General features: G+C 59.7%; 1 protein-coding gene across 1 annotated transcript; it reads right to left on the bottom strand.

Moving 5' to 3' along the window:
• Nucleotides 1–334: 334 nt before the first annotated feature.
• BCKDK (branched chain keto acid dehydrogenase kinase) lies at nt 335–19,652 on the bottom strand. The gene is made up of 12 exons (XM_069882112.1): nt 19,630–19,652; nt 15,906–16,079; nt 14,111–14,179; nt 13,288–13,398; nt 12,387–12,434; nt 10,460–10,579; nt 9,536–9,634; nt 5,441–5,514; nt 3,666–3,794; nt 2,249–2,338; nt 1,992–2,153; nt 335–1,131 (listed from the first exon to the last, which is right to left on the bottom strand). The coding sequence occupies exons 2-12, from the start codon at nt 16,074–16,076 to the stop codon at nt 987–989; spliced, it is 1,218 nt and encodes a 405-aa protein (XP_069738213.1). The 5' UTR covers nt 16,077–16,079; nt 19,630–19,652; the 3' UTR covers nt 335–986.
• Nucleotides 19,653–21,004: the final 1,352 nt, after the last annotated feature.

Below are 21,004 nucleotides of genomic sequence, written 5' to 3'. Positions count from 1 at the left end.
AGATCCATAGGCCCCATAGCCCCCAGCCCCATAGCTCCATAGACCCTATAGCCCCCAGCCCCATAGATCCATAGACCCCATAGCCCCCAGCCCCATAGATCCATAGACCCCATAGCCCCCAGCCCCATAGATCCATAGGCCCCATAGCTCCCAGCCCCATAGATTCCATAGACCCCATAGCCCCCAACCCCATAGATCCATAGACCCTACAGCTCCCAGCCCCATAGATCCATAGACCCCATAGCCCCCAGCCCCATAGATCCATAGACCCCATAGCCCCCAGCCCCATAGCCCCCCTGGTGTCCCCCCCCCCCTCCATTGAGGCCCCCTGGGCTCCGGCTGCAGCTTTACTGGAGGCCTCGCTGGCTAACGAGGCCCTTAACGAAGCCAAACGAGGTGGGGGGGGGGGCAGGGACCTCAATGTCCATGGGGTCTCCTGGGCCTCCATGATCCACGTCCAACATGGAGGGGTCTCCAGGTCCTCCCCGAGCTCCATGATGATCAATGTCCTACGTGGTGGGTTCTCCAGGTCCTCCTGGACCTCTGGGATCGATGTTCTGGGTTCTCCAGATCCTCCATGATGATCCATGTCCAACATGGGAGGTTCTCCAGGTCCTCCTGGACCTCCATGATCAACGTCCAAGGTGGGGAGGTTCTCCAGGTCCTCCAGAACGAAGAAAATCCACGGCGAGGAGGTTCTCCAAGAGCACCTTGATCAATGTTCAACACGAGGAGGTTCTCCATGTCCTCCAGAACGAATAAAGTCCAACACCAAGAGGTTCTCCAAGTCCCTTTGGACCTCCAGGACGAAGATCCGAGGCGAGGAGGTTCTCCAGGAGCATGTTCACCTTCTCCATGAGGAAGATCCGAGGCGAGGAGGTTCTCCAGGTCCTCCAGAATGAAGAAAGTCCAACACGAGGAGGTTCTCCAAGTCCCTCAGGACCTCCAGGCTGAAGGTCCGAGGCGAGGAGGTTCTCCAGAAGGTTCTAGATGCGGAAGCTCTCGGCTTTGCCGTCGATGTGGCGCAGGCGCAGGTAGACGTCGGTGCCCACGCCCTGGAGCGACTGGAGACACAGGGACCCCCCCAGGTACTCGGCGTAGGCCCGCGAGGTGGGGAGCCCGAACCCGAACCTGGGGGGGACACGAGGGGGGTCACCGGGGCCACCAGGGACCTTCCGGAACCAGGAAACCTCCTGGTGGATCTCCAGAGGCACCTTCCTTGAGGGAAAAACCTCCCTGGTGGCCTCCAACCTCACGTTCCTTGAGCTAAGAACCTCGTGGTGGCTCCATCCCCACGTTCCTTGAGCTAAGAACCACGTGGTGGCCTCCAACCTCACATTCCTTGAGCTAAGAACCTCGTGGTGACTCCATCCCCACGTTCCTTGAGCTAAGAACCACGTGGTGGCCTCCAACCTCACATTCCTTGAGCTAAGAACCTCGTGGTGACTCCATCCCCACGTTCCTTGAGCTAAGAACCACGTGGTGGCCTCCAACCTCATGTTCGTTGAGCTAAGAACCTCGTGGTGGCTCCATCCCCATGTTCCTTGAGCTAAGAACCTCGTGGTGGCTCCATCCCCATGTTCCTTGAGCTAAGAACCACGTGGTGGCCTCCAACCTCATGTTTCTTGAGCCAAGAACCTCGTGGTGGCCTCCAACCTCACCTTCCTTGAGCTAAGAACCTCGTGGTGGCCTCCAACCTCACACTCCTTGAGCTAAGAACCTCGTGGTGGCCTCCAACCTCATGTTTCTTGAGCCAAGAACCTCGTGGTGGCCTCCAACCTCACATTCCTTGAGCTAAGAACCTCATGGTGGCCTCCAACCTCATGTTCCTTGAGCTAAGAACCTCGTGGTGGCTCCATCCCCATGTTCCTTGAGCTAAGAACCTCGTGGTGGCTCCATCCCCATGTTCCTTGAGCTAAGAACCACATGGTGGCCTCCAACCTCATGTTCCTTGAGCCATAACCTCGTGGTGACCCTCCATCCCCACGTACCCGTGCATGGGGCCGGCTTGGCCGCAGTTGCTGAGGTCCAGAAGGTTCCGGAAGGGCCCCCCGAGCCGTGGGTCCTGGGCGCTGGCCTCGGCCGTGCTGAAGTGATACTCGGTGACCTTGTCCAGGAGATCGTGGGGGATCCCACCCCCCCGGTCCGAGATCCTGGGACAAAGGGACATCGGAGAGCTCAGGGTCAGCCCCGGGGCCACCTGGAGGGGATGGGGACACCCCCCCTGGCCCCTCCCCCCGCCCCTCACCGGATAACGAGGTCGATGTCGTTATTGGCGATGGTGACGACGATGTCGGGGACGTTGTAGGGAGTGTCCAGGTGGGACTCCATGGTGGCCCTGAGCCCCCCGAGACAGGGACACAGAGGGACACGTAGGGACACATATAGACCCATAGGGACCCCATAGAGACCCATAGAGACCCCATAGAGCCCATAGGGACCCATAGGGACCCCATAGACCCCACAGAGACCCCATAGAGACCCCATAGAGACCCCACAGAGACCCCACAGACCCCATAGAGACCCCACAGAGACCCCATAGAGACCCCACAGAGACCCCACAGAGACCCCATAGAGACCCCACAGAGACCCCACAGACCCCACAGAGACCCCATAGAGACCCCATAGAGACCCCACAGACCCCACAGAGACCCCATAGAGACCCCACAGAGACCCCACAGAGACCCACAGAGACCCCACAGAGACCCCACAGAGACCCCATAGACCCCATAGGGACCCCACAGAGACCTATAGAGACCCCATAGAGACCCTATAGAGACCCCATAGACCCCATAGCCCCATAGGGACCCCACAGAGACCTATAGAGACCCCATAGAGACCCCACAGAGACCCCACAGAGACCCCATAGAGACCCCACAGACCCCACAGAGACCCCATAGAGACCCCACAGAGACCCCATAGACCCCATAGGGACCCCACAGAGACCTATAGAGACCCCATAGAGACCCCACAGAGACCCCATAGGAACCCATAGGGACCCATAGAGACACATAGGGACCCATAGATCCCATAGAGACCCCATAGAGACCCCATAGAGACCCATGGAGACCCCATAGAGACCCCATAGAGACCCATAGGGACCCCACAGACCCCACAGAGACCTATAGAAACCCCATAGAAACCCCATAGAGACCCCATAGAGACCCATAGAGACCCCATAGAGACCCATATGGACCCATAGGGACCCCACAGGAACCCACAGAGACCCATAGGGACCCCATAGAGACCCCATAGAGACCCCATAAGGACCCATAGGAACCCATAGAGACCCATAGGGACCCATAGAGACCCCATAGGGACCCCACAGAGACCCCATAGAGACCCCATAGAGACCCATAAGGACCCCATAGAGATTCATAGGGACCCATAGAGACCCATAAAGACCTCATAGAGACCCCCTAAAGACCCCACAGAGACCCCAGAGCCCCATAGAGACCCCATAGAGACCCCTAGAGACCCCTAGAGACCCATAGAGACCCCATAGAGACCCCCTAGAGACCCCACAGAGACCCCACAGAGACCCCTAGAGACCCCATAGGGACCCCTAGAGACCCCTAGAGACCCCCTAGAGAGAGACCCCATAGAGACCCCTAGAGACCCCATAGGGACCCCTAGAGCCCCATATGGCCCCCCGCGGCGGGTACCTCATGGCGTTCTTGAGCAGCTCGGGGAGGACGTAGTCGAGGGGCAGGGGGATGAAGGGGAAGCGGGCGGCCACGTGGCCGTTGATGCGGACGCGAGGGGCGTTCCCGTACTGGTGCTCGCACAGCCGCCTGTGGGGAACCAGCACAAACCAGTACAGACCAGTACGAACCAGCAGAAAGCACCACGAACCAGTAGAAACCGCTTCAAACCAGTAGAAACCGCTTCAAACCAGTAGAAACCGCTTCAAACCAGTGTCACCCCATAACCCCCCCCCCGTAACCCCCCGTCTCTCCATCATGCACGGGGCGTTCCCGTGCTGGTGCCCGCGGGGAACCAGTATAAACCAGTATAAACCAGTACAGACCCATGTCACCCACTACCACCCCCCAACCCCATATGAGCCCTCAGAGAGCCCCCTCAGACCCTCCCAGCTCCATAGAACTCCCCCTATAGCCCCATAGGAACCTCTTATAGCCCCACAGAACCCCCCTATAGCCCCATAGGAACCCCCTATAGGCCCACAGAACCCCGCTATAGCCCCATAGAACCCCCCTATAGCCCCATAGGAACCCCCTATAGGCCCACAGAACCCCCCTATAGCCCCATAGAACCCCCCTGTAGCCCCATAGAACCCCCCCAGCCCCATACAAAGCCCCTATAGCCCCACAGGAACTCCCTATAGCCCCACAGATTGCCCCTGTAGCCCCATAGAATCCACCTATAGCCCCCCAGAACCCCCCCAGCCCCATAGGAACCTCCTATAGCCCCATAGAAACTCCTATAGCCCCAAAGAACCCCCCCAGCCCCATAGGAACCCCCTCTAGCCCCACAGAATCCCCCTATAGCCCCATAGAACCCCCCCAGCCCCATAGGGAACCCCACAGGACACCTTACGCTCCCCAAAACGCCCCTATAGCCCAGTGGGGGGATGGCATGAGCCCCATAGGTGCTTCCAGCCCCATAGGAACCCCCTATAGCCCCATAGAATCCCCCTATAGCCCCACAGAATCTCCCTATAGCCCCATAGAACCCCCCCCAGCCCCATAGGGAACCCCACAGGACACCTTACGCTCCCCAAAACGCCCCTATAGCCCAGTTGGGGGATGGCATGAGCCCCATAGGTGCTTCCAGTCCCATAGGACCCCCCCCAGCCCCATAGGAACCCCCTCTAGCCCCACAGAATCCCCCTATAGCCCCATAGAACCCCCCCCAGCCCCATAGGGAACCCCACAGGACACCTTACGCTCCCCAAAACGCCCCTATAGCCCAGTGGGGGGAAGGCATGAGCCCCATAGGTGCTTCCAGTCCCATAGGACCCCCCCCAGCCCCATAGGAACCCCCTCTAGCCCCATAGAATCCCCCTCTAGCCCCATAGAACCCCCCCAGCCCCATAGGAACCTCCTCTAGCCCCACAGAATCCCCCTATAGCCCCATAGAACCCCCCCCAGCCCCATAGGGAACCCCACAGGACACCTTACGCTCCCCAAAACGCCCCTATAGCCCAGTGGGGGGATGACATGAGCCCCATAGGTGCTTCCAGCCCCATAGGACCCCCCCCAGCCCCATAGGAACCCCCTCTAGCCCCATAGAATCCCCCTCTAGCCCCATAGACCCCCCCCAGCCCCATAGGGAACCCCATAGGACACCCTGTGCCCCCCCCAAACGCCCCCATAGCCCAGTGTGAGGGGACCACATGGGCCCCATAGGGGCTTGCGGCCCCATAGGACCCTCCCCAGCCCCATAGGGTCCCCCTGTGGCCCCATAGGTGCCTCACCGGGCGAAGTCGACCCACTTCTCGATGAGTTTCTTTGGGGAGAGGCGGGTGCAGATGATCCCCACGAAATCCGGCTGCAGGGGACGGGGAGCAGGGCTCAGGGGGGCTATAGGGTGCTAGGGGGGTCTATAGGGTGCTAGGGGGTCTATGGGGCACTATGGGGAGCTATAGGGCACTATGGGGGGCTATGGAGCACTACAGGGGGGCTATGGGGCGCTATGGGGGGGCTCTGAGTGCTATGGGGCGCTCTAGGGTCGCTATGGGGTGCTATAAGGGGTCTATGGAGCACTATATGTGGGTTATGGGGCACTACAAGGAGTCTATGGAGCACTATAGGTGGGCTATGGAGCACTATAAAGGGTCTATGGAGCACTATAGGTGGGCTATGGGGCGCTATAAAGGATCTACGGAGCACTATAGGTGCGCTATGGGCTCTATAGGGGGTCTATAGAGCACTATAGGTGGGCTATGGAGCACTATAAGGGGTCTATGGAGCACTAAAGGTGGGCTATGGGGCGCTATAAGGGGTCTATGGAGCACTATAGGTGGGTTATGGGGCGCTATAAAGGATCTACGGAGCACTATAGGTGCGCTATGGGCTCTATAGGGGGTCTATAGAGCACTATAGGTGGGCTATGGAGCACTATAAGGGGTCTATGGAGCACTATAGGTGGGCTATGGGGCGCTATAAAGGATCTACAGAGCACTATAGGTGGGCTATGGGCTCTATAGGGGGTCTATAGAGCACTATAGGTGGGCTATGGAGCACTATAAGGGGTCTATGGAGCACTAAAGGTAGGCTATGGGGCGCTATAAGGGGTCTATGGAGCACTATAGGTAGGTTATGGGGCGCTATAAAGGATCTACGGAGCACTATAGGTGGGCTATGGGCTCTATAGGGGGTCTATAGAGCACTATAGGTGGGCTATGGAGCACTATAAGGGGTCTATGGAGCACTAAAGGTGGGCTATGGGGCGCTATAAGGGGTCTATGGAGCACTATAGGTGGGTTATGGGGCGCTATAAAGGATCTACGGAGCACTATAGGTGCGCTATGGGCTCTATAGGGGGTCTATAGAGCACTATAGGTGGGCTATGGAGCACTATAAGGGGTCTATGGAGCACTATAGGTGGGCTATGGGGCGCTATAAAGGATCTACAGAGCACTATAGGTGGGCTATGGGCTCTATAGGGGGTCTATAGAGCACTATAGGTGGGCTATGGAGCACTATAAGGGGTCTATGGAGCACTAAAGGTAGGCTATGGGGCGCTATAAGGGGTCTATGGAGCACTATAGGTAGGTTATGGGGCGCTATAAAGGATCTACGGAGCACTATAGGTGGGCTATGGGCTCTATAGGGGGTCTATAGAGCACTATAGGTGGGCTATGGAGCACTATAAGGGGTCTATGGAGCACTAAAGGTGGGCTATGGGGCGCTATAAGGGGTCTATGGAGCACTATAGGTGGGTTATGGGGCGCTATAAAGGATCTACGGAGCACTATAGGTGCGCTATGGGCTCTATAGGGGGTCTATAGAGCACTATAGGTGGGCTATGGAGCACTATAAGGGGTCTATGGAGCACTATAGGTGGGCTATGGGGCGCTATAAAGGATCTACAGAGCACTATAGGTGGGCTATGGGCTCTATAGGGGGTCTATAGAGCACTATAGGTGGGCTATGGAGCACTATAAGGGGTCTATGGAGCACTAAAGGTGGGCTATGGGGCGCTATAAGGGGTCTATGGAGCACTATAGGTGGGCTATGGACTCTATAGGTGGTCTATAGAGCACTACAGGTAAGCTATGGGGCACTATAAGGGGTCTATGGAGCACTATAGGTGGGCTATGGGGCTCTATAGGGGTCGCTATGGGGCACTATAGGGGTTGCTATGGGCCGCTATGGGGCGCTATAAGGGGTCTATGGACCACTATAGATGCACTATGGGGTTCTATACGGGTCGCTATGGGGCACTATAGGGGTTGCTATGGGCCGCTATGGGGTGCTATAAGGGGTCTATGGAGTGCTATAGGCGGACTATGGGGCGCTATAAGGGGTCTATAGAGCACTATAGGTGGGCTATGGGGCTCTATAGGGGTTGCTATGGGGCGCTATAAGAGGTCTATGGAGCACTATAGGTGGCTATGGGGCACTATGGGGTGCTATGGAGCACTATAGGTGGCCTATGGGGCGCTATAGGGGGTTGCTACGGGGCGCTATAGGAGGCACTATAAAGGGTCTATGGAGCACTATAGGTGGGCTATGTGGCCCTATAGGAAGCACTATAGGGGGTCTATGGAGCACTATAGGTGGGCTATGTGGCGCTATGGGGCGCTATAAGGGGTCTATGGAGCACTATAGGTGACCTATGGGGCGCTATAGGAGATTGCTACGGGGCGCTATAGGAGGCACTATAAGGGGTCTATGAAGCACTATAGGTGGGCTATGTGGCGCTATGGGGCACTATAGAGGATCTATTGAGCACTACAGGTGGGCTATGGGGCACTATAGGGGTCGCTATGGGGCACTATGGGGCACTATAAGGGGTCTATGGAGCACTATAGGTGGGCTCGGGGGCGCTATAGGGGGCGCTATAGGGGGCGCTATAAGGGGTCTCTGGAGCGCTATAGGTGGGCTATAGGGCGCTATAGGGGTGGCTCGGGGGCGCTATAGGGGGCGCTATAGGGGGCGCTATAAGGGGTCTCTGGAGCGCTATAGGTGGGCTATAGGGCGCTATAGGGGTGGCTCGGGGGCGCTATAGGGGGCGCTATAGGGGGCGCTATAAGGGGTGTCTGGAGCGCTATAGGTGGGCTATAGGGCGCTATAGGGGTGGCTCCGGGGCGCTATAGGGGGCGCTATAGGGGGCGCTATAAGGGGTGTCTGGAGCGCTATAGGTGGGCTATAGGGCGCTATAGGGGTGGCTCCGGGGCGCTATAGGGGGCGCTATAGGGGGCGCTATAAGGGGTGTCTGGAGCGCTATAGGTGGGCTATAGGGCGCTATAGGGGTGGCTCGGGGGCGCTATAGGGGGCGCTATAGGGGGCGCTATAGGGGGCGCTATAAGGGGTGTCTGGAGCGCTATAGGTGGGCTATAGGGCGCTATAGGGGTGGCTCGGGGGCGCTATAGGGGGCGCTATAGGGGGCGCTATAGGGGGCGCTATAAGGGGTGTCTGGAGCGCTATAGGTGGGCTATAGGGCGCTATAGGGGTGGCTCGGGGGCGCTATAGGGGGCGCTATAGGGGGCGCTATAAGGGGTGTCTGGAGCGCTATAGGTGGGCTATAGGGCGCTATAGGGGTGGCTCCGGGGCGCTATAGGGGGCGCTACAGGGGGCGCTATAAGGGGTGTCTGGAGCGCTATAGGTGGGCTATAGGGCGCTATAGGGGTGGCTCGGGGGCGCTATAGGGGGCGCTATAGGGGGCGCTATAAGGGGTGTCTGGAGCGCTATAGGTGGGCTATAGGGCGCTATAGGGGTGGCTCCGGGGCGCTATAGGGGGCGCTATAGGGGGCGCTATAAGGGGTGTCTGGAGCGCTATAGGTGGGCTATAGGGCGCTATAGGGGTGGCTCCGGGGCGCTATAGGGGGCGCTATAGGGGGCGCTATAAGGGGTCTCTGGAGCGCTATAGGTGGGCTATAGGGCGCTATAGGGGTGGCTCCGGGGCGCTATAGGGGGCGCTATAGGGGGCGCTATAAGGGGTGTCTGGAGCGCTATAGGTGGGCTATAGGGCGCTATAGGGGTGGCTCCGGGGCGCTATAGGGGGCGCTATAAGGGGTGTCTGGAGCGCTATAGGTGGGCTATAGGGCGCTATAGGGGTGGGCTCGGGGGCGCTATAGGGGGCGCTATAGGGGGCGCTATAAGGGGTGTCTGGAGCGCTATAGGTGGGCTATAGGGCGCTATAGGGGTGGCTCGGGGGCGCTATAGGGGGCGCTATAGGGGGCGCTATAAGGGGTCTCTGGAGCGCTATAGGTGGGCTATAGGGCGCTATAGGGGTGGGCTCCGGGGCGCTATAGGGGGCGCTATAGGGGGCGCTATAAGGGGTGTCTGGAGCGCTATAGGTGGGCTATAGGGCGCTATAGGGGTGGCTCCGGGGCGCCCCCCACCTTGTCCTCGTGCAGCGCCAGGTGATGAGCCGCCAGCATCCGCATCCCCAGCCGCGACGTCAGCGTCTTGTCCAGGAACGGACGCAGCTGCCGCTCGTCCTGCACCCCCCGGGGGACATTTCGGGGTTCAGGGGGGGTTGGGGGTTCAAGGGGGAGCAGAGGGATTTGGGGGAAAAACGAGGGTTTTGGGGGAATCGAGGGGGGACTCGAGAGTTTGAGGGAAGCCAGAAGAACAAGGGAGAATGGAGAGATTTGGGGGGGGGGGGCTGAGATTTGAGGGGGGATTTGGGGGGTCGAGGAGGATTTGGGGGTTCAGGGGGGGGTTGGAGGTTCAGGGGGGTTTGGGGGTTCAAGGGGGAGCAGAGGGATTTGGGGGAAAAACGAGGGTTTTGAGGGAATCGAGGGGGGACTCGAGAGTTTGAGGAAACGCAGAAGAACAAGCGAGAATGGAGAGATTTGGGGGGGCTGAGATTTGAGGGGGGATTTGGGGGTTTGAGAAGGATCTGGGGGTTCAGGGGGGGTTTGGGGGTTCAGGGGGGTTTGGGGGTTCAAGGGGGAGCAGAGGGATTTGGGGGAAAAACGAGGGTTTTGGGGGAATCGAGGGGGGACTCGAGAGTTTGAGGAAACGCAGAAGAACAAGCGAGAATGGAGAGATTTGGGGGGGGGCTGAGATTTGAAGGGGGATTTGGGGGTTCAAGGAGGATTTGGGGGTTCACGGGGGTTTGGGGGTTCAAGGAGGGGCAGAGGGATTTGGGGGAAAACTGAGGGTTTTGAGGAATCAAGGGGAGACTTTTGGGGTGCAAAGAGGGGTTATGGGGTGCAAAGAGAGGTTTTAGGGTGCAGAGGGGTGGTTTTGGGGCGCAGGGGGGTGGTTTTGGGGTGCAGAGGGGGGTTTTGGGGTGCAGAGGGGGGTTGGGGGCGCACCGGGATGTGGCGGCGGCACTCGCGCAGCCCCTCGGCCAGCAGCGTCACCACGTCCTTGTGATCGTCCAGCAGCTGCCGCAGCAGCGAGCAGAACCGCGCCTCGTCCGAGCGAGCCTGCAGCTGCGGACACGGGGACACGGAGATGGGGACACGGGGACACGGGGACACGGGGACACGGAGATGGGGACATGGGGACACATCGGGGACACGGATAAGGGGACACAGGGACACGTCAGGGACATGGGGACACGGAGATGGGGACACAGGGACACGTCAGGGACATGGGGACACGGATAAGGGGACACAGGGACACGTCAGGGACATGGGGACACGGATAAGGGGACACAGGGACATGTCAGGGACACAGAGACACGGATATGGGGACACGGGGACACGGCAGGGACACGGGGACACAGAGATGGGGACATGGAGACACGTCAGGGACATGGGGACACGGATAAGGGGACACGGGGACACGGCAGGGACACATCAGGGACACGGGGACACGGATAAGGGGACACAGGGACACGTCAGGGACACGAATATGGAGACATGGGGACACGGAGATGGGGACATGGGGACACGGCAGGGACACGGGGACACGGAGATGGGGACACGGGGACACGTCAGGGACATGAATATGGGGACATGGGGACACGTCAGGGACATGAATATGGGGACATGGGGACACGTCAGGGACACGGGGACATGGAGATGGGGACACGGGGACACGGCAGGGACATGGCTCAGGGTGAGACGAGGACACACGGACACACAGACACGTCTCAGGGACACACAGACACGTCTTGGGGACACACGGACACGTCTGGGGGACACACGGACACACAGACACGTCTGGGGGGACACATAGACACGTCTCAGGGACACACGGACATGTCTCAGGGGGACACAGGGACACACAGACGCGTCTGGGGGGACACACAGACACGTCTCAGGGACACATGGACACGTCTCGGGGACATGGGGACATGTCTGAGGGACACACAGACACACAGACACGTCTGGGGGGACACACGGACACACAGACACGTCTCAGGGACACACAGACACGTCTGGGGGACACACGGACACACAGACACGTCTCAGGGGGACACACAGACACGTCTGAGGGACACACGGACACATAGACACATCTGGGGGGACACACGGACACACAGACACGTCTCAGGGACACACGGACACGTCTCAGGGGGACACAGGGACACACAGACACGTCTGGGGGGACAGACGGACACACAGACACGTCTCAGGGGGACACACGGACACGTCTGGGGGACAGACGGACACACAGACACGTCTCAGGGGGACACACGGACACGTCTGGGGGACACACGGACACACAGACACATCTCAGGGGGACACACGGACACGCCTCGGGGACAGACGGACACACAGACACGTCTCAGGGGGACACACAGACACGTCTGGGGGACAGATGGACACACAGACACATCTGGGGGACAGACGGACACACAGACACGTCTCAGGGGGACACACGGACACACAGACACGTCTCAGGGACACACGGACACGTCTGGGGGGACAGACGGACACACAGACACGTCTCAGGGACACACGGACACGTCTGGGGGGACACACGGACACACAGACACATCTCAGGGGGACACACGGACACGTCTGGGGGGACAGACGGACACACAGACACATCTCAGGGGGACACACGGACACGCCTCGGGGACAGACGGACACACAGACACGTCTCAGGGGGACACACAGACACGTCTGGGGGACAGATGGACACACAGACACGTCTCAGGGGGACACACGGACACGTCTCAGGGACATACGGACACGTCTGGGGGGACAGACAGACACACAGACACGTCTCAGGGGGACACACAGACACGTCTGGGGGGACAGACGGACACGCGGCCGCGGGTCTCACCGGCGGGAACTCGCTGAGCTTCTGGAAGGCGCGGATGTAGAGCTCGTGCTGGGGGGGGGGGGGGGCAGCGTCAGCACCGCCAATCCCGAAACGGGGACCCCCAGATATCGGGGACCCCCCCCAGGAGCCCCCCAGTATCTCGGGGTCCCCCCCTAAACCCCATGAACCCCCAAATCCCCCCCCCGGGACCCCCCTTTCCCCTCAGATCTCGGGCTCCCCATGGGTTCTCGCTGCTCTTCTCCAGGTTTTGGGGTCCCCCCCAAATTTTGGGGTCCCCCCTAGGTTTCGGGGTCCCCCCCAGGGTTGCCAAGATCCCCCCCGGACCCCCCCAGGATCTCGGGGTCCCCCCCAAACCCCATGAACCCCCCCAAATCCCCCTCCTGGACCCCCCTTTCCCCTCAGATCTCAGGCTCCCCCTGGGTTCTTGCTGCTCCCCTCCAGGTTTTGGGGTCCCCCCCAAATTTTGGGGTCCCCCTAGGTTTAGAGTCCCCCCCAGGGTTGCCAAGATCCCCCTAGGAGCCCCCCAATATCTCGGGGTCCCCCCCTAAACCCCACGACCCCCCACATCCCCCCTCCTGGACCCCCGTTTCCCCTCAGATCTCAGGCTCCCCGCTGGGTTCTCGCTGCTCCCTCCCAGGTTTCGGGGTCCCCCCCGGGTTTTGGGGTCCCCCCAGGTTTCGGGGTCCCCCCCATGATCTCGGGGTCCCCCCCAAACCCCACAACCCCCCCAAATCCCCCTCCTGGACCCCCCTTTCCCCTCAGATCTCAGGCTCCCCCTTGGTTCTCGCTGCTCCCCGCTGGGTTCTCGCTGCTCCCTCCCAGGTTTCGGGGTCCCCCCCGGGTTTTGGGGTCCCCCCCAGGTTTCGGGGTCCCCCCCAGGGTTTCGGGGTGCCCCCCGTACCACGTGCAGGATGGTGGGGTTGCAGCCAATGATGAAGGGGAGGCTGCGGAAGCCCTTGATGCGATGAGCGATCCGCACCGGCAGCTCCTGCTGCAGGTACCTCGCGCTTTTCTGGGGGGGAACCCCAAAAAAATGGGACCCCAGAACCCCAAAAACGGGGACCCCCCCCCCCCTGCCTCTTGACGCCCCCCCAACCCCGTTCCCCCCCCCCCCAAATCTGAGGGGGGTGTCCCCCAAAACCTCTTTCACCCCCAAATCTGAGGGCTCGACAAACCCCTGTGACCCCCCCAAAACCCTCAGAGCCCCCCAAAACCCTCAGAGCCCCCCAAAACCTGTTTCCCCCAAACCCCTCTGCCCCCCCAAACCCTCAGAGCCCCCCCAAATCTCAGTGACCCCCCAAAACCCCCCATTTCCCCCTCAAACCCCTGCTTCCCCCCCCAAATTTTCATGCCCCCCAAACCCTCTGAGCCCCCCCGACCCCTCAGAGCGCCCCCAAACCCCTCAGAGCCCCCCCAAATCTCAGTGAACCCCCAAAATCCCCCCATTTCCCCATAAAAACCTTGTTTCCCACCAAAATCTTTGTGCCCCCCAAAACTTTGTGACCCCCAAATCCCTCAGAGCCCCCCCAAACCCCTCAGAGCCCCCCCAAATCTCAGTGACTCCCCCAAAACCCCCCATTTCCCCCCCAAAACCCTGCCTCCCCCCCAAATCTGGGTGCCCCCCAAACCCCTCTGTGCCCCCCCGACCCCTCAGAGCCCCCCCAAACCCCTCAGAGCCCCCGCGACCCCCCCAAATCTGGGGGCCCCCCCAAACCCCCCCTTACCAGGATGTGGCTCCCGTCCTGCGAGCGCCCCGAATACAGCATCGTGGTGGGGGTCAGACGCACCGAAGGCTGAGGGGGGGGCACCCCAAAAAGTCACACGGGTTTTGGGGGGGGGCCCCCCAACCCCTACAACCCCCCCGACATTTTGGGGACCCCCCAGGACCCCCAGATCCCCCCCAGATCCAGAGCTCCCCCTGGATTCCTGCGTCCCCCTCTCCAAAACCCAAGATTCTTCCCCCTATTTTGGAGCCTCCCCCTCATTTCGGGGTCCCCCCTAGATTTTGGGGTCCCCCCTCATATTTTGGGGTCCCCCCCGGCTTTCGGGGTCCCCCCCAATCCCCCAGGACCCTTCTAGACCCCCACATCCCCCCCAGATCCTGGGCTCCCCCTGGATTCCTGCGTCCCCCCCTCCAAAACCCAAGGTTCATCCCCCTATTTTGGAGCCTCCTCCCCATTTTGGGGTCCCCCCTAGATTTTGGGGTCCCCCCCACCTTTTGGGGTCCCCCCCAATCCTCCAGGACCCTTCTAGACCCCCACATCCCCCCCAGATCCTGGGCTCCCCCTGGATTCCCCCCCCAAAACCTTCAGCTCTTCCCCCTATTTTGGAGCCTCCCCCCCATTTTGGGGTCCCCCCTAGATTTTGGGGTCCCCCCTCATATTTTGGGGTCCCCCCCGGGTTTTGGGGTCCCCCCCAATCCTCCAGGACCCTTCTAGACCCCCACATCCCCCCCAGATCCTGGGCTCCCCCTGGATTCCCCCCCCAAAACCTTCAGCTCTTCCCCCTCTTTTGGAGCCTCCCCCCCATTTTGGGGTCCCCCCTAGATTTTGGGGTCCCCCCTCATATTTTGGGGTCCCCCCCACCTTTTGGGGTCCCCCCCAATCCTCCAGGACCCTTCTAGACCCCCACATCCCCCCCAGATCCTGGGCTCCCCCTGGATTCCCCCCCCAAAACCTTCGGCTCTTCCCCCTGTTTTGGAGCCTCCCCCCCATTTTGGGGTCCCCCCTAGATTTTGGGGTCCCCCCTCATATTTTGGGGTCCCCCCCACATTTTGGGGTCCCCCCCAATCCTCCAGGACCCTTCTAGACCCCCATATCCCCCCCAGATCCTGGGCTCCCCCTGGATTCCCCCCCCAAAACCTTCGGCTCTTCCCCCTATTTTGGAGCCTCCCCCCCCATTTTGGGGTCCCCCCCTAGATTTTGGGGTCCCCCCTCATATTCTGGGGTCCCCCCCACATTTTGGGGTCCCCCCAATCCTCCAGGACCCTTCTAGACCCCCACATCCCCCCCAGATCCTGGGCTCCCCCTGGATTCCCCCCCCAAAACCTTCGGCTCTTCCCCCTGTTTTGGAGCCTCCCCCCCATTTTGGGGTCCCCCCTAGATTTTGGGGTCCCCCCTCATATTTTGGGGTCCCCCCCACCTTTTGGGGTCCCCCCAATCTTCCAGGACCCTTCTAGACCCCCACATCCCCCCCAGATCCTGGGCTCCCCCTGGATTCCTGCATCCCCCTCTCCAGAACCCAAGATTCATCCCCCTATTTTGGAGCCTCCTCCCCATTTTGGGGTCCCCCCCTGGTTTTGGGGTCCCCCCTCATATTTTGGGGTCCCCCCCAATCCTCCAGGACCCTTCTAGACCCCCACATCCCCCCCAGATCCTGGGCTCCTCCTGGATTCCCCCCTCAAAACCTTCCGCTCTTCCCCCTCTTTTGGAGCCTCCCCCCCCATTTTGGGGTCCCCCCTAGATGTTGGGGTCCCCCCTCGGATTTCGGGGTCCCCCCCGGGTTTCGGGGTCCCCCCACCTTCTCGGCGGCGGCGTCGATGGCGGGTTGGTGGTAGAAGGAGGTGACGGCTTTGGAGCGTTCGCGCGCCAGCAGATCCGGGGGGGTCTGGTCGCTGGCGGCTCGGGACGGGGGGCGGGGGGCCAGGGACCCCCAAACCCCCCCGCAGCCCCCCAAAACCCGGCTCAGCATCGCCTGCAGCACAAAGAAAGGCGGGGGGGGGGGGGGGGGGGTCAGCGAACCCCAAAACGCCCCCCCCCGGGGACCCCGAAATCCGAGCGGGGACACCCCGAAAACCACCCCCCGGGGATGCGAAAAGCACCCCTAGAGACCAGCAAATCCACCCAGGGACGCCACAAACACCCCAAAATCTAACCCCGGGGACCCCAAAATACCCCAGGGACCCCAAAACCACCCCCAGGAACCCCAAAATCCAACCAAGGACCCCCAAAAACACCCCCAGGGACCCCAAAATCCAACCAGGGACCCCCAAAATAACCCCAAAATCTACCCTCAGGGACCCCAAAATCCCCAGGAACCCCAAAAACACCCCCAGGAACCCCAAAATCCAACCAGGGATCCCCCAAAAACACCCCCAGGGACCCCAAAACACCCCCAGGAACCCCAAAATCCAACCAGGGACCCCCAAAAACACCCCCAGGGACCCCAAAATCCAACCAGGGACCCCCAAAAACACCCCCAGGGACCCCAAAACACCCCAGGAACCCCAAAATCCAACCAGGGACCCCAAAATCCAACCAGGGACCCCCAAAAACACCCCCAGGGACCCCAAAATCCAACTAGGGACTCCCAAAAACACGCCCAGGGACCCCAAAATCCAACTAGGCACTCCCAAAAACACACCCAGGAACCCCAAAATCCAACCAGGGACCCCCAAAATCCCCAGGAACCCCAAAAACACCCCCAGGAACCCCAAAATCCAACCAGGGACCCCACAAACACCCCCAGGGACCCCCAAAAACACCCCCAGGTACCCCAAAAACACCCCCATGGAGCCCAAAATCTACCCTCAGGGACCCCAAAACACCCCAACGACCCCAAAATCCAATCAGGGACCCCCGAAATCCAGCCCCAGGGACCCCAAAATACCCCAGGAACCCCAAAATCCAACCAGGGACCCCAAAATCCAACCAGGGACCCCCAAAAACACCCCCAGGGACCCCAAAATCCAACTAGGGACTCCCAAAAACACGCCCAGGGACCCCAAAATCCAACCAGGGACCTCCTAAAACACCCCCAAGAACCCCAAAATCCAACCAGGGACCCCCAAAACACCCCCAGGGACCCCCAAAAACACCCCCAGGGACCCCACAAACGCCCCCATGGAGCCCAAAATCTACCCTCAGGGACCCCAAAACACCCCAACGACCCCAAAATCCAACCAGAGACCCTCAAAATCCAGCCCCAGGGACCCCAAAATACCCCAGGAACCCCAAAATCCAATCAGAGACCCCCAAAATCCACCCCCAGGGACCCCACAAACACCCCCATGGAACCCAAAATCTACCCTCAGGGGCCACAAAACACCCCAAGGACCCCAAAATCCAACCAGGGACCCCCAAAAAAACCCAAAGTCTACGCCCAGGGAAACCAAAAAAACCCAGGAACCCCAAAATCCAACCAGGGATCCCCAAAATCCACCCCCAGGGACCCCAAAAACACCCCCATGGAGCCCAAAATCTACCCTCAGGGACCCCAAAACACCCCAACGACCCCAAAATCCAATCAGGGACCCCCGAAATCCAGCCCCAGGGACCCCAAAATACCCCAGGAACCCCAAAATCCAACCAGGGACCCTCAAAATCCACCCCCAGGGACCCCAAAATACCCCAGGAACCCCAAAATCCAACCAGAGACCCCCAAAATCCAGCCCCAGGGACCCCAAAATACCCCAGGAACCCCAAAATCCATCCAGGGACCCCCAAAATCCACCCCCTGGGACCCCATATCCAACCCAGGGACTCCTAAATCTACACCTAGGGACCCCAAAAACACCCCCAGGAACCCCAAAATCCAACCAGGGACCCCAAAAAACACCCCCAGGAACCCCAAAATCCATCCAGGGACCCCCAATATCCACCCCCTGGGACCCCAAATCCAACCCAGGGACTCCTAAATCTACACCTAGGGACCCCAAAAACACCCCCAGGAACCCCAAAATCCAACCAGAGACCCCCAAAAACACCCCCAGGGATACGAAAAGCACCCCTAGTGACCACCAAATCCACACGGGAACCCCTAAAATCCACCCAGGGACCCCAAAACCACCCCAAAATCTACCCCCAGGGACCCAAAATACCCCAGGGACCCCAAAATCCAGCCTCAGGGACCATACAGGCCCCCAAAAACCAGACTCAGCAGCCTTGAACCCCCACAAAATGGGAATTAGGGGTCCTAGCCCCCCTTTTTACCTCAGTTTCCTCCTCAAAAAAGGGGACTTAGGGGTCCAGGACCCCCTTTTCCCTCAGTTTCCCCACAAAAAGGGGATTTAGGGGTCCAGGACCCCCTTTTCCCTCAGTTTCCCCTCCAGAAAGAAACCCAGGATTCCTATTTTCCCTCAAAAGAAGGATCTTAAGCCTCCAGGACCCCCTTTTTCCTTTAGTTTCCCCTCAAAAAGTGATCCCGGTGTCCTCTTTTACCCCCAAAACAGGGTCCTAATCCTCCAGGACCCACTTTTTCCCTCAGTTTCTCCCCAAAAAAGGGGATTTAGGGGTCCAGGACCCCCCTTTTCCCTCAGTTTCCCCTCCAGAAAGAGACCCAGGATTCCTGTTTTCCCTCAAAAAAAGGATCCTAAGCCTCCAGGACCCCCTTTTCCCCTCAGTTTCTCCCCAAAAACACACTCAGCAGCCCAGAACCCTCTAAAAAGGGGATTTAGGGGTCCAGGACCCCCCTTTTCCCTCAGTTTCCCCTCCAGAAAGAGACCCAGGATTCCTGTTTTCCCTCAAAAAAAGGATCCTAAGCCTCCAGGACCCCTTTTTCCCCTCAGTTTCTCCCCCAAAACACACTCAGCAGCCCAGAATCCCCTAAAAAGGGGATTTAGGGGTCCAGGACCCCCTTTTTTGTTCTGTTTCCCCTCAAAAAGTGACCCAGGATCTCTCTTTTTCCCCCAATAAAGGGTCCTAATCCTCCAGGACCCCCTTTTTCCCTCAGTTTCCCCCCAAAAAAGGGGATTTAGGGGTCCAGGACCCCCCTTTTCCCTCAGTTTCCCCTCCAAAAAGAGACCCAGGATTCCTGTTTTCCCTCAAAAAAAGGATCCTAAGCCTCCAGGACCCCCTTTTCCCCTCAGTTTCTCCCCAAAAACAGACTCAGCAGCCCAGAACCCTCTAAAAAGGGGATTTAGGGGTCCAGGACCCCCTTTTTCGTTCTGTTTCCCCTCAAAAAATGACCCAGGATCTCTCTTTTCCCCCCAGTAATCCTCCAGGACCCCCTTTTCCCCTCAGTTTCCCCCCAAAAAGGGGATTTAGGGGTCCTGGACTCCCCTTCTCCCTCAGTTTCCCCCCCAAAACAAACCCAGCAGCCCAGACCCCCCCCCCCCCCGAAAATGGGACCCAAGATTCCAGAAGCCCCTTTTTCCCTCAGTTTCCCCCCCAAACCAGACCCAGCAGCCCAGAACCCCCCAAAAAAGGAGACTGAGGGGGTCCTCTCGCCCCCTTTTCCCCTCAGTTTCTCCCCAAGGGGGGACCCGGCCCCCCCCCCCAAGCCCCCCCCCACCCCCCCCACTCACCAGCCCGCGGCCCCAGCGCTCTCGGACCCTCCCCGCCCCCCCCCCCCCTGCGCTCCCCTCACGGTGGCCTCGTCCGGTCGCGTCCCGTCCCGCTCCCCCCCCTCCCAACCCCCCTGGAATGGTTCGACCCGCAGACAGGGATCGTGCCCTCTACGCATGCGCAGAGGCGTTTCCCGCCGCGCCGGCGCATGCGCGGGGGCGCCATGTTGAGAAGGGCGGACCCGCCATCTTGAGAGGATCCATCGCGCCGTTTAGGCGGGGCGGGCCGCCATCTTGAGAAGGTCTTATTCGCGGGCTGTGGCCGCCATGTTGAATAGGGCGTGGCCGCCATATTGAGAGGGACAAGCAGGGCCATAGGGTCCCTTTTTGGGGACCAAAAAAGGGGTCTCTGGTTGTGGTTTTGGGGTTCCCGGGTGCCAGCATCCCTTTTTGGGGTGAAAAAGGGGTCTCTGCTTGTGATCTTGGGGGTCCGGGGCACCTGGGTCCCTTTTTAGGGTGAAAAACGGGGTCCCTGGGTCCCTTTTGGGGGAGAAAGAGGGGTCACTGGATGCATTTTGGGGGGGTTCCAGGTGCCTGGGTCCCTTTTTGGGGTGAGAAAAGGGGTTTCTGGGCATCTTGGGCGTCTCTGTCCCTTTTTGGGTTGAAAAAGGTGCCTCTGTTTGCGTTTTTGGGGGGTTCCAGATGCCTGGGTCCCTTTTTGGGGTGAAAAAGGTGTCTCCAGTTGCATTTTTGGGGGGTTCCAGGTGCCTGGGTCCCTTTTTTGGGGGGAGAAAAGGGGTTTCTGGGCATCTCTGTCCCTTTTTGGGGTGAAAAAGGCCTCTCCGGTTGCGTTTTTGGGGGGTTCCTGGGTGCCTGGGGCCCTTTTTGGGGTGAAAAACGGGGTCCCTGGGTCCCTTTTGGGGGAGAAAGACGGGTCACTGGATGCATTTTGGGGAGTTCCAGGTGCCTGGGGCCCTTTTTTGGGGTGAGAAAAGGGGTTTCTGGACGTCTTGGGCATCTCTGTCCCTTTTTGGGGTGAAAAAGGCCTCTCCGGTTGCGTTTTTGGGAGGTTCCAGGTGCCTGGGTCCCTTTTTTGGGGTGAGAAAAGGGGTTTCTGGGCATCTTGGGCGTCTCTGTCCCTTTTTGGGGTGAAAAAGGCGTCTCCGGTTGCATTTTGGGGGGTTCCAGGTGCCTGGGTCCCTTTTTGGGGTGAAAAAGGTGTCTCCGGTTGCATTTTTGGGGGGTTCGAGGTGCCTGGGTCCCTTTTTGGGGTGAAAAAGGCATCTCTGGTTGTTTTTGGGGGGGTTCCAGGTGCCTGGGTCCCTTTTTTGGGGAGAGAAAAGGGGTTTCTGGGCATCTTTGACCATTTTTGGGGTGACAAAGGCCTCTCTGGTTG

Source organism: Phaenicophaeus curvirostris, unplaced genomic scaffold, assembly GCF_032191515.1.
Source record: "Phaenicophaeus curvirostris isolate KB17595 unplaced genomic scaffold, BPBGC_Pcur_1.0 scaffold_84, whole genome shotgun sequence".
NCBI classification, from domain to species: Eukaryota; Metazoa; Chordata; class Aves; order Cuculiformes; family Cuculidae; genus Phaenicophaeus; species Phaenicophaeus curvirostris.
Note: the sequence above shows the minus strand (reverse complement) of the source record. Positions and strands in the feature narration are given on the sequence as shown.